This window comes from Harpegnathos saltator, unplaced genomic scaffold, assembly GCF_003227715.2.
Source record: "Harpegnathos saltator strain DR-91 unplaced genomic scaffold, Hsal_v8.6 scaffold8, whole genome shotgun sequence".
NCBI classification, from domain to species: domain Eukaryota; kingdom Metazoa; phylum Arthropoda; class Insecta; order Hymenoptera; family Formicidae; genus Harpegnathos; species Harpegnathos saltator.
The window spans coordinates 1,068,452-1,086,815 of NW_020230648.1; the positions used below are offsets into that span (position 1 = coordinate 1,068,452).

At 56.3% G+C, this 18,364-nt stretch overlaps 3 protein-coding genes across 5 annotated transcripts in view; all 3 read right to left on the minus strand.

Moving 5' to 3' along the window:
- Positions 1-18,364, minus strand: part of dtn (transmembrane protein 132C dtn) — a 127,599-nt gene that overhangs the window by 33,730 nt on the left and 75,505 nt on the right. For all 3 annotated transcript variants that reach the window (XM_025306725.1, XM_019840662.2, XM_019840661.2), the window contains exon 3: positions 1,335-2,571. In XM_025306725.1, the coding sequence (XP_025162510.1) occupies positions 1,335-2,571 (1,237 nt within the window). The remainder of the gene's footprint in view (positions 1-1,334; positions 2,572-18,364) is intronic.
- Pla2 (phospholipase A2) lies at positions 3,457-10,759 on the minus strand. Its single transcript, XM_011138520.3, has 4 exons — positions 8,753-10,759; positions 8,104-8,263; positions 6,262-6,414; positions 3,457-4,972 (listed from the first exon to the last, which is right to left on the minus strand). The coding sequence occupies exons 1-4, from the start codon at positions 8,904-8,906 to the stop codon at positions 4,777-4,779; spliced, it is 663 nt and encodes a 220-aa protein (XP_011136822.2). The 5' UTR covers positions 8,907-10,759; the 3' UTR covers positions 3,457-4,776.
- On the minus strand, positions 10,754-14,784 carry LOC112590399 (uncharacterized). Its single transcript, XM_025306726.1, has 2 exons — positions 13,214-14,784; positions 10,754-11,823 (listed from the first exon to the last, which is right to left on the minus strand). Exons 1-2 carry the CDS (start codon positions 13,598-13,600, stop codon positions 11,326-11,328), a joined length of 885 nt encoding a protein of 294 aa, XP_025162511.1. The 5' UTR covers positions 13,601-14,784; the 3' UTR covers positions 10,754-11,325.

The following is an 18,364-nucleotide window of genomic DNA, read 5'->3' on the forward strand; positions in this document are numbered from 1 at the left end:
AACAGATTTCTTCATACTTTGATGTAAAAAATAACTATAAGAAATTGGAAACAAATCGGCGTCTGACGTTTCCCGAGGTTTACTTGTAAGCGGCGAGTCTGAGAGCGGCTTCTCATCGGGATCTCGGCGCGACTTCTGATCGAATCGACGGGAGGAAAACGCAGTCTTCAATCATCCGGAGGGATCTCGCGACTCGCGAGCTGTGAGTGCTCTTGGAGCGATAATGCGCGCGGGAGTGAGTAATAACCCTCTTTAATTATGTATCGCGAGCTACGTGCGTAGGACGTGCGCGTCGTCTATTACGGACGGACGACATATCGATATGTGTTTCCGCGACTTCTGCAGCCTCCCGTCCCCCGCCCCGCCATAAGTCACCCTCGCGCACACGACACGTCATTACTCCGCGGAAACCTCGGCATCTGGCATGTGAAATGTGTCGGTACAAGCATTTCGCGATTATCCCCGACGTGGTTGGCCGAGTGTCCCGACAGTCAGCCGGTTGTACACTCGCGAGCACCGTGTTATACAAAGTCAACGACGCGTTTCTCACGCGGATTGGTCGACTACTCTCTCTCTCTCTCTCTCTCTCTCTCTCTCTCTCCTCTCTCTCTCTCTCTCTCTCTCTCTCTCTCTCTCTCTCTCTCTCTCTCTCTCTCTCACTCTCTCTCATGGCTATTCGCAGCCACCGCGTTAGTCGCCGCGGAACTTCCGAGAGCTTGCTAACAACAAGGACAGGTTTATAACTTCGACCTCGTTCGCTCGGCAATTCGTCCAATTAGGGAATTTCCGCGAACCCTATGGAACGACAACGACGACGACGACGACGACGACGACGACGACGACGGCCCTCGAGAGCGCCTCTTGGCGGAAAGAACGGAGGAAAGCCGAGCGGAAACGTCGCGGTTTGATCTCGCGGATGTTCAATTGTACGTTCGGCCGCGGTTGAGAGAGCGGTATGTTGCGAGGCCGGCTTGCCATCGACGCTAATCGCCGTTCATTCGCCGGCTCTCATCGCGTGTTTGACCCGAGCATCAATCCCAATTGGCAGCGACTGAAAATCTCCAGGAGACCCACCACGCTCCCCTGTCTCCAACGCGTTCGTTAGTCGGGTCGGAAACGGAAACGGGAGAGATCGACATGCGATCGTATTTCACTCCACGTCTTAAACTGTTACGTCGAAAACGCAGGGTGGTCCGCGGCGGGGACAATTTTACGAGGAAACCCTCCGTTTTCTCATTAAACGGAACCAATCACGACGCGCCACCGACTTTGATGCGAAAGAACCCCGACTACCTTGACAACCAAAGATCTCCGAAGAGATTTCGAAGACGTACCTGATGTAAACGGCGATGACCAACGGCAACCGCTCCTGCCGCAGGTCCGTCTCCTTGGTGGAGTGCAGGAAGGCCGGCACGTAGAGTCGAGACCTCGGATAAAGCGGGCCGTGGGGCACCAGCAGCGTCAGCAGGTCGTCCGCCCTCAGCTCCTTGTAATCCGCCTTGTTCGGCGCCAAAGGTACTTGACCCAACGGGGTGACCGGCTGAATCTGCACCCTGGGCCTGCAGAAGCCCGAGCCGCCGTCGGCGCCTGAACTGCCGCCGCCGCCGCCGCCGCCGCCGCCAAGCGGCGCCCCCTCCTCCGTGCGGGGCTCCAGCACGGAGTAAGCGACCTGGATCAAGCGCGGCAGACTCTTGGCGACCTTGACACGGCCGGAGGCGTCGGGCGGCGGCAACGGAGCCCACCAACTGGCCGGTATAGTGATCTGCGCGAGACACACGCCGTTCTCGCCGTCGGGGCTGCACGCTGCCGTCAACGTGGAAGATGAGGAGGAGGACGACGATGACGACGAGGACGACGAGAAGGAGGAGGACGACGACGACGAGGAAGAGTAACCGCCGCGGCCGTTGCTCCTGCTCGCCGGGTTGTTCCTCAGCGGACTCGCCAGGCTGGCGTGCAGCACCACGCAGACCCGCTGATGCCGCGCCAACAGCAGCTGACGCCTACCCCCGGCCTCGCTGCCGGCGTGGAAGAGCACCCTGAGCACCGGCGAGTCGCGCGGCACGCTGTTACCCACCAGATGGGCTGACATGTCGAGATGGCGAGCGCCGAGTTCCTGCGCGTCGATGATCGTCGCGGCGGTGAGGTTGCGCCGCGTCTCCGGGCCGGGAAGCGCGTCCAGCGGATCGGGGACGATGTAACGCGCCGGTACGGTCTGCTTCGTGCTGAAGGGCCCATACGTGGCCCTCACCGACACCGGCTCGCTCGTCTGGAAGACGGTGAACTTGTCGATCGAGAGGACCGAGCCTGGCGGCGGCGACGGCGCCGTGCTCGGGCCATTGTTGTTGTTGTTGTTGTTGTTGTTGTTATTGTTGTTGTTGCTGTTGTTGTTGTTGTTGTTGTTGTTGTTGTTGTTGTTGTTGCCGTTGCCGTTGCCGCCGCTGCTGCTGGTGGACGACGTCGAGATCGCCGGCGCCGAGTCCGTGCGAGCTGGATAGTACTGGCGCGGCGTGTGCTTCAGGAAGAATCCGCCGTCTTTGTTCTCGAAGTGAACCTCCACCGACGCCGCCACGTCTGGAAACGAAAACGAGAAGCTTGATTAGTCGCGAATGGGAACGAGAGTCTGGATTAATGCAATCAGTGTACTTTCGCGGGATCCGAGCGATACGGGTTCCGCGCGAGTCGAAGACCTCGTTCTTCCTCAATCATCTTATCTTCATCTCATCTCCATACACCGTTTTTTGCATCGGTCCGTTTTCACAGCCGCGGTGAAATTCAATGAAACAAGGAGGGAAAATAGAAAACGAGGACGGCGTCTGAAGTAGCTCGAGCGCGCGCAATTCTTCATACTCACACTTGAAAAGTATAAATACTCCGACTGTGTTTCACGTATTTGCTCAATTCCGACGTGAAGTAAAAAGCGGACAAATCTGCCGCTGGAAACGTTGAAGAGAAAGCCAAAGTGGGACCCACCCGTTCGGGCGGGTGTGCTTGAAACATCACACCTACGACCCGATTCTGCGCGGATTTCCCGACTATACAGAGTCGGCTGCTTTTCTTTTTCCGACGAAATCGGGTTAGACTCCGAAATTAGATTTCACGAAATTTCCTGCCGGGCAAACGGAGTTGTTTACGCGTTCGCCGCACGATTGTTCGGAGGGGGGAGGGCGGCAACGTGTAACATTAATAAAGCGTCTCAAAGTGGAGCATTGTAATATCGATCAGCCGTCGCAACTCTTATGACGTCTCTCTCGGAGACGCCGGAAACTGTCACGTAGCAGCGGTCAATTCCGCGTGGACCGCTTTGAAGAAAGCAGCGTTTTAATAAATCTTGTTTATTGTTTTTCCGACATTTTATTGCTTCCATAAGTACAACACTTCTCGGGCATCCATTATCCCTTCGGGCTCGCTGACCCTCCTCCTCCTCCTCCTCCTCCTCCTCCTCCTCCTCCTCCAGTCGTCCTCCTGTTTACCATTCCCTTAATCCCGCGAGAGTGGCCCGCGCGCATGTTCCGCCTTCTTAAATATTCCAACGTCGCACGGCGGCGGCGGCGGCGGCGGCGTCGTCGCCGCCTTGGCCTTCACCGAGGAGAGCCTAGCGCGATAAATCACCGGCGTTCAACGGCGAACTCGACAATTTTTCCTATCGCGTCGATGCTGCGCGACGCGACGAAGAATGGAGTCGCCGTGGAAGTTGGAGAAGCGGCGCTTACGCGCATCCGAAAGTTGGCGCAGGTGAGTGGAGAAGTTGTAAATCGACGGCAGCGATGGGGAGAGGAGGGGAGGGAGGGGGGGGGAGACGGCGCGGCGGCTGCGCTCCATCCAAACATAAATTTCCGAGCAAATCCCGGAGTAAGCGCCAGCTGCCCGCACGGTCTCGCGTAAAATGGAGGAAAGCCTCGGAAAAGCGAGAAGGGAGGGCGAGGAGAAGCGAGGAACCCGATTCGGCCCCTCATCGCTTATCTCCCGCCTTCGCTTGGACCACCCCTCACCCTCGTCCCTCTCTCTCTCTCTCTGGTATCCCTCTAACTTGGCTTCTGTTTTTCCGACGTGATAACGGCCGATTACAATGAGATGATTCAGTTGGGTCCCGGGGCTGAATTATTGCTGTATTACGCAGCAGGTGAGTAAATGTGAACGACGACGCTGCGATCGAGCGATCGCATTCGCTCCCAGCGCAAATATTCGCGCGCGCTTATTAATTATTAGCGACGAAATTGGCGCCGGCAATCGCGATCCATTTCCGAAAAATCTCGCGAAACGGTGAAACGCGATACTTTATTACCGTTTCAACTTCAGCCTGCACTCTCTCTCTCTCTCTCTCTCTCTCTCTCTCCCCCCCCGCGCCCGCCACACTGCGGTGCTTTACATTTCCGCCGTTCCGATGTATCGGACCGATGGAAGTAAAAAAAGCCGGCTTTTACGATCGGCGGTTGATTGGCGCGCTTAATGGCCGCGACCATCGCGCAATTTCCACTTTCGCCAGTTTGCCCGCTCTATAATTTCGCATCCTTCGCGGTGCACACGCGCACACACACGCACGCACGCACGCACGCACGCAATGGTTAATACGAGCATCCTCGGAAGCGCCGACGGAGAGCCGACGCGAGCGAGCGGGGGAAAAAGAAAATAAAACGCAACGAGAAATAGAGCGGGAATAAAGCGGTCGCAAGTGCGGTTTTATTGGCGTTTATTTAACTACGGTGACAGCGGCTGCGCGCACGGTAAGCTGCAAATTTACGCGGCGACCTCTGTGCGGCGTGACGTTTCCTCCGATGATCATTCCCGCGAAATAGACTTCCACGGGTCCGCGAATGAAGCGGCGGCGGCGGCGGCGGCGGCGGCAGGTGATCGAATATGACGGCCGGTCGCTGTCATCCGGTGGTCGTTTTGGAAATACGCGGGCACGTCGAACCACTGATACATCTTCGGTTGGCTCTCGTCCAGCTCGTACTCCAAACAGCGTCTAGGAATGCTGCCAAGCGGTCGTTAGCACGTCGTCCTTAAAATCCTCCGACGCTCGCGATATAACCCGCGAGTTTTTCCAATCGTATTCTATTACGCGGGTTCTCTTGGATTTTTATCTGGCTGCTGCGTCGAAAGGCAGAAAAAGAGAGAGAGAGAGAGAGAGAGAGAGAGAGAGAGAGAGAGAAGAGACAGCAAATTTCGCGCACAATCATGCCAAGCGTAAGAGAAAACACAGTTAGCCACAAGCTCACCCGCTTCTCGGAAAGACGCGTGTCTGTCAAGAAAATTTCTTGAAGAACGACCAAAATTGCGCCAGTCCCCGCGGAAATTTTCCGTGCCGACCCACGGGACCCATATGCTTGAGATAAGAATGGGATCGTAATGGGATAAGCGACTTCGGGACAAATTTGGGGATCCTCATTTCGAGCGCTGATCCGGGGAAAATCCCGGCAGATTTCCGTACGCGGCGAACGTTTGCCGAAAAATGAAAAGATACGTCTCGGCATCGTTGTTCTCGAGTTCGAGCGGCGCGTATATATGTCTGTCAAATGCGCGCACGACGGACTTTACGCGCGTTTAATTCGATGAATAATGAATGGTCGTCCCGTGTCTGGCAAAGCGGTCGGTCGGTCGGTCGCCCCCCGTAGTCGCTGCGGTTAAAAGCGCTTTTAAGGCCCGAGCCCGCAGCCGGTATGACACTGTTCCGCCGAAATGAACTCGAGAAACTCCACATAGTGGCACGTGTATTTCCTCTTCACCCGGCGAGCACATATATCCCGGCGATGCGATAACAGCCCCTGCGCGATAATGTCGGATAATTTCCGAAGCGGAGAACAGGCGACGAGAGATTCCGATTCCGCGGCGTCGCAATTCCCCGAGAACGGCAATTGCGATCTACCGCTGAGAGTCGCTGAGGAGGAAAGAGACGTGCGAGGAGCAGTGTGCGAGGTGCGGCAACGACGTCTGCGAAAATGCAGACGAAAACACGTAGTTACCGCCGCTGGACGGGACAAGGTGCAGTTTAACGTGAGACAGCGTGATTCGGCGTGATTTGGCGTGAGATCGAGGCGATTTGCGCACCTATGTACCTATGTGTATTAAATAGGATTGCGATGGATCGATGAATCTCGCTCGAGTGTCTGACCCATTTGAAAGTCGAGTGTACCACCACCACCACCACCACCACCACCAGTACCAACAGCACCATCACCGTCGCCGTCGCCGTCGCCGTCGCCCGGCCGTCGTCGTCGTCGCCGCCGCGACTACTGGCAAAGCTCTAATACGCTTACGACTCACAGTGAATGCCGTTTGCAGCCAACGATGGGATAGTCTTCGCGGAAGCACTTCGTGTTTAACACGCTGAAGTAGAGGAAGCCGACCTTCGCGCTAACGAGTTCCTCCGAGCTGTGCAGGCAGTCGTAGAACCTCTCGTCGCACGAGCAGTGCAGCCTGATTTGGTACATTTCATGACACTCTATCAGATTACCGCTTTACAAAAAGCGACGCCTCATTATCATTTCAAATTACAATCGCACAATCGCGGAAGCGCGAGCGCGCGCACGCGCGTGCGCGAGAGAGAAAGAGAGAGATAGAGAGAGAGAGAGAGAGAGAGAGAGAGAGAGAGAGGAGGTAGGAGGAGGTAGATAGAAAACGAGAGAAAGGAAGAGACGGAGAGAGAGAGAGAGAGAGAGAGAGAGAGAGAGGGGGAAAAGACTCCGGAAACCACCCATGCTCTATTAACGTGAATTTCGGCGGAATTATTCCAAATAATCACTCGAATTAACGCCCTTCGAAACGGATCTTCGCCGGGCTTAGCGGCGAGAAAGTTTAAATAACGACAGAAAGTCTAAAGTCGACAACGTTACGTTTCTCCGCTAGATAATTCTACGTATCGTGGTCACACATCGCTTTACTCATTCGCCCAGCTTTTTTGTGCTTTAAATCCCAAGATGGCGACTACAGCGGACTAAGCTGGGGTATTAAGCCCCTTGCACAATGCCAGGCAACAGGCAATAGGAATAAAAATAGACCAATCACAATAGATTATTCTTGTAATAGTCGATTGTGATTCGTCTATTTTTATTCTTACTGCTTGTTGCCTGGCATTGTGCAAGGGGCCTTATTCGTTGGTTATCGCATAAGTATATGATCGCGCAATGCGTAGATTAATCGGCAAAGCGGTCGCGATACTAATTGCAAATATAATTTCAACAGTATTGGCGTTAGATTTACGATAATTAAACGCGGATGGTTTTCGCGAGTTTACCCGAGCGAGAGAGAGAGAGAGAGAGGGAGGGAGGGAGGGGGAGAGAGAGAGAGAGAGAGAGAGAGAGAGAGAGAGAGAGAGAGAGAGAGAGAGAGAGAGAGAGAGAGAGAGAGAGCATTCGAGTCTGGAAAACGCACGAACGATACACGAACGACGGCGCGCGAACGTACGCGATCAAAGATCGCGGCGATGAGGCGAATAAAGGCCACTTCATCCAAGGACCGAGAGCTTTCCAAGTCGGCAAGTCGATTCCGCGTGTAACGAACTGCCTCGATTCTACTCTCTCGCGGCGAACCAACCCGTCCGTTTTCTTTCGAATTGCGCAGCACCGACGGCGCGGCGCTCGCTAAGACCGGAAGGAACGACGCGATTTCAACGCGATGTCAATATTTCCCGCGCACATACTCCGCGGATAATTGACGTCGCACGGCTTGCGCGCACCTCTCATCCGCCTCTTCTTCCTCCCGCGCGATTTCGCGAGTCAAGCCCGGCGAGTTTAAGCGGCGGCTTAAAGCCGCCGCTTAAAGCGGCGGCCGCGACGCGCGAGATAACGCGAAATACGGCCGACACATTTCCCAGCCGGTCGCATACCGTACGGAAATAGCCCGCGTAATTAATACACCAAGTTTATAATAATGCATCTCATTCATCAACGTCAGACGTCAGCCGCAACTGCGGCAAGACACGCACGAGAAACTTGCGCCGCGGCGTTGCGTGGAAACTCGCAAGCTGACTCGCGCTATCGCGGACCGCCCGCCCGCCCGCCTGCCTGCCTGCCTGCCTCTCATCGATTTTCCCGAGCCGCTATTTGCTATTGAAATCTCGTGAGGCCGACGACAAAGCTGGAGAGGCGGCCGAGCGAGAGGGTTCACCTCGTGTAAAAGGCCGGGTTGGTCAGGCCGTGCGCCGTCTGCATCGCCTCGATGATGTCGCCGCATTCGTCGTGCTCGCGGCAGCACGCGTCGGTCATCGCGAACGTGCCCAAATCGTCCTGAGAGCTCGCGATATTGCCGCTGCCGCACCATTTCGTTCCTGGATAGGAATTCAAGCGAATAACTAGTTCGTCTGTCGACGCCTGCTCGAGAGAGCTTGCGTGCGCGCGCGCGACGATACACTCGCTTTGAACACTCAGTCGAGGTTTCCTTCCCGACGCAGCTTGGAACGCGGCTGCGATGTCCGACGAGAGATTTTGCTTCTCAACGATCGTTCAGAGAGACAAGTTCTCGCGGCGGACGCGGTCCGCGTCCCGGACTGCTTCGAAAGAGAAAGATACAAACGGTATCGAGAAAGCAAATGGCCGCTTCTTCGAGAGATCGACGAGCATGCTTCGGCACGGCGCGGGCGTCGCCGACGCTCGGCCGAGAGAGAGAGAGAGAGAGAGAGAGAGAGAGAGAGAGAGAAAAGTCGCTCGCCGAGAAGAAATTCTCCCGGCGGACGTCAGCGGCGTGCCGAAACGCCGAAACGCCGGAACGGCGTCGCGAAACGATCGCGAGCTTGATGGCAAAACGCGAGAGCTCCCACCTGGAAATATCAAGGGCGGCGTCCGCTCCTGCGAGGAGTCGCGAAGATCGTTGGCGAGGGCCTCGCTGATGTTCGGGAACGCGATGCTCCAGCCGCGGGCGTCCCGGGACAGCAACAAGAGCGCGGGGAACAATGCGAGCGCGGTCGGAGTCATCGCGAGGCCAGGTTCCGCGGTGGTTTGACAGCGCGAAGGGACAAAAATGCCCCCTTTATATACGCATCGCACACGAGCGCTGCAGCTCGAAGAGCGACTTTGTTATCAGGAGCGCGATTTCGCTCCTAAGCTCGTCTAATCGCTCGAGTTACGCTCGGCGTACGAAAGAGGAGAAGCGAGCGCAAGTCCCGTTTCCTGGGGGAGACGGGACGAGTCCACGAGTGCGGAGATTAGCGGTCGCGCTGCGAGCGAGGGGAGCGAGCTGTCGTCGTTGATTATCGCAGAATGGATGCGAGACGGCCGCGGCGAGGCGGCCGAGGCTTCCGCCCTAATTTTCACCGTGTCCTTCTTTTCCCCGCCGGGCCGGGGAGATAGGGGTGAGTCGCGCGCGAGTACGATAACGCGTATCGGGCGGGAAGAAGAGCGCGGCTCATGGAATTATTCAAACGTCGTAGGTGGTTATTTGCATTCGACGCCCGGCGAGTCGCGATGACGAGAAATCGCGACGGTCACGCTGATACCCTCCTCTCGATTAAACGCTAAACGGCGCTGTCGCGCGCGCGCGCGGAAAGAACAGCGCGAAGGGGAAAGGAAACGAGAGAGGAAGAGAGAGAGAGAGAGAGGAGAGGGGGAGGGAAAGCGAGCTGGTTATCCGACGCGAATATCAATCGGCGGCTTATTCACCGTTGATGGAATCGAGCAAAGCCGCAAGCCGGCCAACGACCGCAGAGCGAAAATCGCTCGCGCAGGAGAGAGGCGAATTCGATCGCGAGGAAGCACAGAGAATTTATTTCCACGAGGGACGCCGAGGAAAAACGTTTCCTCCCGCGGGACGATCCGAGGCGACGATCCCCGGGGTGGTTTTTGCGAAAATCGGCGCGCTCCGGACCTTTATCCCGGCAGCGCGCCGCGATTTCGGTCCGCGGCTTTCGACGGGGGAATTCGACCGAGCGCGCTTTCATTTCGTGAGCAAACGGAAAGTACCCGCCACGCGGACCGCCTCTGCTGGTGCATGCATGCGGTCGGTCGTCGCTTCAAATTTCCCCACCGTGTGCTGGCAGCGAAGAGGAGAGACGGTGGCGAAGGACACGCGGAGCGAAGACGATCTCGATGATTCTCAGCGTCGATTTTCCGCGGCTCCCTTGGAACAAATGCCGCGCGCTCTCGATGCGGCACGTGCTCGTGTCGCGCATTGTTTGTCCCGGTGTCGCGGATCGAAACGGTAACGCCCGGCTATCGAAGTAAATCCCATGGAATCCGCGACCCACCGGCGCGAGAACAGCGAAGGGGCGAGGAGGGGAAGGGTCGGGTTATGAACCCCGGAGCTGACCGGCGTACGTCAATATTGTGCTACCGTGATACCAATAATAACTCGGCCAATAATCGATTACCGAGTTGTTGCCGATACGGCAAACGGCGAATTGACAAAACGCACAATAGGGAGCGGCAGTTGCAGCAAATAACGGACACGTGCCCTCTTCGCGAGGAATATCGATCACTTCCGCCGCCGCCGCCGGGCGAAAGAGATAGATTTTTATGTGCGCGCCTCTTTCGCCGTCACGGCGGCCGAGCCCTCTCCCCTCCCCCTCTCCCCCGAGCTCTCCTTCGCCCGGTACACGTGTAGCGAAATAAAAACGTGACGTGGGTGCAACCGTGCGCGAGTATCGCACTGCGGGGCGCGACGAGATACGTGCGCGATCTCGTAGGTAGCTCGCGGCTGCCTCCGTTTCCGCGGCGCTTTTATCGTTCATCATTCTCCTCCTCTCGATATTGTACGCGCGCTCGGCGTATTAACGCCGCGAATCCCGTCCGATGAGGCACTGATACGCGTTGTTGTTGTTGTTGTTATTGTTGTTGTTGTTGTTATTGTTGTTGTTATTATTATTATTATTATTATGCATCGCCCCAATAATCGCCCACGCGAGCTACGTGTGTGAGCGAGGTACGTGTAGCACACAGTCGTAAATTAAAGGCGCGTAGTGCAAGGTCGGACTGTTTCACATGTATATGTAATAAAACGCGACACGGCGAACGTGCGAATTAATTCACATCCGAGGCCGTCGCGAATCTCGACGAGAGAGGGAACGGCTCTCTCGCTACGCTTCCCCGGTGTACCTTCTCGAGCGTCGCGTCGACGTGTCGACGCGTGGACGCGCATTTATTTCGCGAGTGCGCGGGACACGTTCCGCTTCTCCCGTCGCGCGTGTTCCAACCTGGATATGAACATTTATTTGCAGCTGTTCTGAAAAAGAGGAGAGAAAAAAATGCCAGACCCGGCTCGCATCGGCAGGCGCGCGCGAGCGCGGCAACCGCGGCTGAGCGCGGGTTGCTTCCGCGAAGAGAAACGATCGAAACGACCTCTCTTCTCGATCGTCTCTCGTTCGGACGGAGACGCGGCGTGTTCGCGGCGAGGTGTTCGTCACGGGCAGTCGCAGTCCGCGAAGTCGTGCAGCTTCGGGCAGAGAAAATGCCGGATGTTCCGCGGGCCGACCAGACCCTGCTGCCGACGGGCGCAGTCGGCCAGCCACAGTCCGACGGCCGTTACACGTTCCGGCGAGACCGGCGAACCGATTCCGGGCAAGCGGAAGATCGTTTCCAGACGACCCGCGTCCACCTCAGCTCGCATCCTCCGCAGGAAGCCTGGCAGAGGATCATCGAACAGCGGCAGCGGCGGCGGCGGCGCTTGGTCGCTCTCGAGCTCGTCGAGTCTGCATTCGCAGGACTTTGCTGAGCTCTCGAGGTCGGTCCAAACGGTCTCGTAGTCGACCGCTTCCGCTTCGCCTTCCCAGCTCAACTCGAATGCGCGATCGCTACTCTTCGGGGCATCGGTCGCGTCGACGTTGCATTCCGAGGGACTCTCGCGAGCGTCGTCGTGATCGGTGGTCGAAGGCTTCCCGACGTCTGCTGCGGCCGTTGACTGAAAGGATTCGTTTCTGCCTCATGTTGGCGTTCAATCGTTGCTTCGGACATCGGCGACCGGGTCACTTGAATCTCGCGTATGAACTTTCTATCTTATTACTTTCCCACATATTCGTCAAAGTGTAATTTTTTTGGAGGTGGCAGCATTGGACTAGGATCTTTGTCAGATGCTGAGGAATCGCTGCCTCGTCCTTGTCATTCGGTTAAAATTGAAGCGGATGGCCGAATGAGACGAGCAAGTGTTCGCGCAAAATTACGAGGGTCATTCAAATATAAACCGGATTTTTTACCTGCGGACTCAGAAAGAGCCGCAAACGAGCCGACTCAAGGCAAGTCCAATCAGTTAGGTAGAGATGTATGGAGGCAGGCGACCCCCGGCAACAGTTCCTCAGTTGCTGTTCCCTCGTCAGTGGCACCATGACTGAACAAGATGTACCTACGACTGTTGCGCAACGCATTATCATCCGATTTCTCGCTAACGAAGGCGTCAAACCAACTGAAATTTTGACCAGACTCCGAACGCAGTTTGGAGATGACACCCTGTCAAGAACCACCCAAGTGTTTGATCGGGCCAAAAAATCTCGCACTGGTCGTAATGCTGCGGTCGAAAACGAAAGTCACGAACGTCGTCCGCGATCGAGTGTCACTGATGAGAACATTCGGGCCGTTCGCGAACTTGTGGAAAATGACCGGAGCTTAACTGTTATCGAAATCTCATCGGAGATGGGCGTAAGTATTGGGAGCGCTCGCACAATTCTCTCAGAACTGTGCCTCTTCGTGACAACGCGCGGCCGCCTCATACAGCACCTTAACCCGCGATAAACTCGGAGGAATGTACTGGACACTTACAGTCCCGATTTATCCTCATGTGACTGTCACATGTCATTCGGACCCCTGAAAGAGGCTTTAGGAGGGGAAAGATTTAACGACGACGACGCAGCGGTTGAGCAGTACATGCGCAACTGGCTGTTGGAGCGCCCTTCTTCTTTTTTTCACGAAGGGATCAAGAAGCTATCACCTATCCGGTGGAGAAAATGCATTTCCGTTGAAGGGAACCATGTGAAGAGAGATAATATATCGCTTTTGCAATTTCATCTGTTACCGATAAATCTGTAAAAATAAGTCCAGTTTCTATTTGAATGGCCCTCGTGGCCCATTTGCCACGTGGCTCGGAAACAGGCCAACGATCACAATTTTTAAGCGACCGACACCGATGGAACCATCGAAATCAATGTCCTTCGACGTGGACGGCGGCGCGCTGCGCGAGATGACGACGTGTCGTCGTCATCTCGCGTATTTTACGACCAGTGATCGTCCAGCTCGCAAATTCAAAGTGACCGATCGTTTTCCCAGCGTTTCCACGCTTCCACACGCTCGCACGCGTGTACCTCGCTATCTCCCCCGGCGACGGCGACCTGGCGATCAATCGATGCGATCTCAATTCCGGTTTTATCGCCGACGGCAGACTGTCTCGGCGATGCTGTCTCGTCGTCGACCTCGCAGAGCTCCGGCTCGTCAGCGTGATCCTTCAAGATCCGGAGGCTTCCCGCAGGATCCCGATCCTCGCAGGGCACCTCCTCCGGCCCGAGAACACCCTCGTCGGGGGTGACACATACCTGATCGAACGCGAGCTGCTTGGCCAATAAAGTACGACGCTTGAAGCTTCTCAGCGTGGACAGACGGAACTGATCTACTTCGAGTGAACGCGTCGCGTGTCGAAACTGCGCGTGTACCATCGACCGTCGCGATTCGTCCCTTACAACGCGCTCCGACATGACCTCCCGAGGGTGCCGGTCTTTAAGCGCAACCACCGGATAAACTCGAGTTTCACCCCCGAAACGTCTCGAGGCGAAATCCCAATCGCCAGACTCGTAAGAATGTCGCGCGCTCGGGCTCGAGGCGAATTCTGGTTGCGCGCGAGCGAGCGTATCAATCAATCAGAGCGAATTTGTTCATCCGACGCTGGCGGATACATCAGAGTCACTGTTCAGTTCCGACTGAGAGCGTTCGTTCGACGACTCAAAGCGCAGAATTTCGCTGCCGTGTGAGCGAACAATCGCTCCAACTCGAGCGACTGCTTGCCACCTCGCTTTTCCAGGAGCTGGAGATTCTTCTCCGAGAAAATATTCCCCCGTATCCTGTCCGTAAACGTCCTGTTGAAAAATCAGAACGTTCAAGAAATTTTGAAAGCACACTCGAGATTCGGAGGACGTAACCGTCATGAAACGCCGACTAATTTTCGCTCGCTTCGAACCGCGGACCGCCGGCTCGAGGCGCAAACGCGCGCGTAAAATATGCAACGCCCGCTGTAACAAGAGAGACACGGAGAAAAGGGGGAAGGGGTGGGTTTAACCGTAGGAGCGAATTCTGCAGAGAGCGGAAGCGGCTTACTTCCTGCACACGCAGGCACGCACGCACGCACGCACGCACGCGCGCGCGCACGCAAGCGCAGCTATCGACGGATAATTCCCTCCCGCCCGAAATTCATTAAATTTTATCCATTATACGTCGTTACGCGGCCATAATTCACCGAGCGTGACTTCCGCACGTCGCACAGCGCGCGCTTCAATCCCGTCCCGTCCCGCCCCCGATCCATCCATTAATTTCGCGGCATTAAGCGGCGCTTTTTTGCCGAATGCTAACGCAACGTTTCCGCGTGTCGAGGCGGAAAATTATTAGCACGTATTAATGCATCTTGATTAATCAGCTATTTGAACAACGCGATACGCAGAACGTTACCTTCATCGAGCGAGGCCGGGGAAATCCCCGCGCCGCTCGGCAACTTCGAAGCGTCGCGAGGGGCGCGCTCTTTGAAACGCGCGCGCGCGCGCGCGCTCGCGTTCGAACCGAAAATGCATTCCGCAATTATTAAAGCGCCCATGAAATATGTGGGGTTACATTCGAGCTGGTACGCGCTCGTATTATACTCTTCCCCCGCGCACAAGGGAGGGAGAGAGAGAGAGAGGGAGAGAGAGAGAGAGAGAGAGAGGGAGAGGGCGGGAAGGAGAGAGGAGAGAAGGTGGTTATATAACTTTATTATAATTATAATCCGCGGGATTACACAATGCGGGGCGGCTCTCGATTAAAGCAAGCCGCACCAAACTCCGCGCGCGAGCGTGCGCGCGCGCGTACGCTGCAGCGAATGCAGGTTTATAAATAAACGTTAATTGCGTCCCTCGGAGTTGCACTATCGCAAGTCAAATCTGCCGTTACCTGCCGCTACCAAGCAAGCTCATGTAAATATCATCATCGCGTTTAATAATAGCGCTGTAATGTGCAACACGCGCATACGCGACGTCGTTGTAAACGTCGTGTCGCAGCCCTTCCTGCTGGCCGCTCGGTCGTATTCGTCGAGTATAGACGAATCCTTGACGGGTATAGACATTCCCGTCGCGAAAATCTCTCACCCGAGGTCGCCGTTTTTTGCCGCTCTCCCCCGAGCTAGTGCGAGCTAGAGCGAGGGTTGAAACGTGAAACGTGTCAGTAACCACGTCCCCCCGAATGAAGGTCCTGTTAAAACGAGCTCCAGCACGGTTAAAATTAACCGGCCGTGGCTGCAACAATGTGTCGAAGGACGTCGACCTGCGCGCGGATCGCGCGCGGCCCCGACGACGCGCGGCGAGCAGGAAGCAGGGAAAATTCCGCGCGAACGTCGCGACGCTGAAATAACGATCACGTCACGCGAGTCGCCGCGAGGGGGTGTCTCTCTCCCTCGCGTTCGCGGTGCCGCTCATCGGCCGCATAATCCTCAGCGAGACGGGGAAAGAGGAAAGATGCGAGGACGATGTGCTCTCGAAAGACCGGGCCGGATTCTCAGCGAATCGATGGAACGGCGGGGGGCGGCAGTCGGGTCGAGCCGTGAAGCCTCCGTCCGAGTTTCCTTCGAACAGCCGAGTCGTGTCGGTGACGGATGCAATGACTGCGAATACGCGAAAGCATCGAAGGAGAGTGTTTTGACTGGCCCGAGAGTCAACGTGAAAGCCCGAGTCGGAAGTTCGATCCCACCTCAATATTCCATTTAACGCCAATTTAATACCCTGAAGCCTACATCAACCCCCCCTTTTGATTGCATTTAGCCCGCCGAGAGATCCTCTTCAGGGGACCTGCGAGCGGCAAATTGCGCGTTTTCCGCCGTACGAAGTTAGGTTGCGAACCCTTCCGCTGGCGGAACCTCCTCTCGTCCAAGAGACGAGGGGAATCGAAATACCCCAGCAGGGAGTCGTCGCCGTCGTTAACGGTGACGTCGAGTCAGCGCGGCCGATGACAAAACGAGGAGAGTCGTCGCCGGGAGTCGCGTTAAACGAGACCCGGCGTCGCTTCCGGATGTTTTATTCAGCCGGAAGAGAGTAACGCCGCGCGCGCGATACCTTCTCCTCTGCGAACTCGCAGCTGCAAGCTGCGCCGGCGGTCGGATCGATCGGACCGGACGACAGCTCGGAGACGGACGTCGCGTCGCACGGCGGCGGCGGCGATGGCGGCGGCGGCGGCGGCGACGGATCGCCGCTTCGACCGACCACGAGGAGGAGGTAGTCCCGCAGGTGACGTTCACCGCTGCAATCGAGATCGGCGAGATATCCGTAGAGATCCAGGAAAATCCTCAAGGGTATCATGGCCGAGCCGCCTTCCGGCTCGTGCGTCAGTAACTCGCACACGTATATCATCGTCTCGAGCAGAGTCTGGAAGAGAGGGAGGCTGGCAGGGAGAGAGAGAGAGAAAGAGAGAGAGAGAGAGCAACGGGCGCACGGGGTTGAATTACAGCCGCGGTCGGACGCAATTAATGGCGTTACCCCCCGAGCCCGAGAACGCCGATCGATCTGCTTAACGATATAAAACGCTTCTCCGCGCGGCGCTCTTCACGAGGATACCTAGCGTCGAAGGGAGTGTCCGTTGATCTTGGACAAATATTTCGTCCTGTGCTCTCTTCGCCCCCTCTCTCATCCGTCTGCAGAAAATCCCGGAAGAGAGAGAGAGAGAGAGAGAGAGAGAGAGCGAACAGAAGAGAAACGGAAAAAAGGAACCCACGCGGAAGATTAAGACGCGGCGGTCGTCCACAAGCAGTACCCCCTAATCCCTCGTATTCTTTCCGCCGACGGACAAGGAGAAATCCGGAGGAGGACGCGCGGTTATCGGACGCGACGAAAGCGAGCCGGACACCGGTCGTTTCCGTCACTGTCAGCTCGTCGCACGACGGCGAACGCTCTTACGCGACTTACGTTGCCCAAAAAGCCACAGGCGACCGCGAGGAATCGATACAGCTCGTAGTACTCGCCGTCCACCGGCAAATCGGCCACCACGAGTGTTCGATAGAGGCTCGCCTCCGGCAGATCCAGCCCTCGCCAGTCTTCCAAGAGGGCTCTCAGGCGGACCTTGTGCGCGCGACCGAATCTGTTAAGCAGGATCTTCAGGTAGCCAGGCGTGATGCCCGTGGGGTGGACGAAGGCCGGGTACTCCAGCCTCTCCTGCCGGGATTGCTCGTGGTCAGTTACGTCGGAGCTAACCTCCCGCGATCTCGCAGCCGTGTGTGCCCGGTCAACGATAACGCCCGTGTACACGCTACGTTAGACGCCGCGCCGCGGCCGGCCCGTCACGAACCGGTTCCCGAGTGCGCGCGCGCGCGCACCAGAGATGTTTCCATCGAGCGTCTCGCTCCCAGGAGCGCGGATTACGCTGATGCTTGTCCTCGCACATAGCCGTTTCTCCTGTGCTCGTAATCTCCCCCTCCCCCCTCCGCTCGCCCTTCTCTATCTCTGTGTGTGTGTGTGTGGCGTTCTCCATTTCGAGAATGACGTGCACACGTCGGAAATATCATGCTATAAGCAGGTGTCGCGTGTCACGGGTCGACGTTGGCGCGATACGTCGGAGATAAGGGAGGAATTCAGGGAGGGTAACCGCGATAACGGTGACGCGCATTGTGGCGGGGAACAGTTACAAATTGCGTTATGCGCGCTGTAAATTAATCGGCAAAATGCACGAATGTCGAGAGGGCAAGGAGAGAGAAGAGGAAAAGAGAGGCAGAGGTGGTGCGCGGAGCGGAGTGTTTCGCTGGGATTAGCGCCGCCTCGGCCTCGGCCTCGGCGGCGTGCAATTCGACGAGATTGTTGAGAGCAATTCGGCGTTTGTGAAAATTCAAGCCGCGTCATAATTGAGGAGTTAACATTTAATATCGAAATGCACCGGCGAGCCCTCCGAGCAGCAGCAGCAGCAACGCTAGAGAACGGAGTCCGCTCCGGCTAATCCGAGATGAACTTTCCGCTAACGGAGTAACGACGCGCAATCTATGATAAATAAGAAGATTAATTGCGACGACGACGACGACGACGACGATGACTCGAAAACGCGGAGTCTCGCGGAAGGTGTCACGTGTCGAGGCGAGCGACGAGGTTTAAATCACGAGGTAACACGAGGTGGCACTGATATATCGGCGAAAGAAAGAAAGAGAGAGACAGAGAGAGAGAGAGAGAGAGGGGGGGGAGAAGAGGGAATGCATACGTAAAAAAGCTCATGATTGGTCGGTGAATTAATTCTGTCAATTGTTGTAG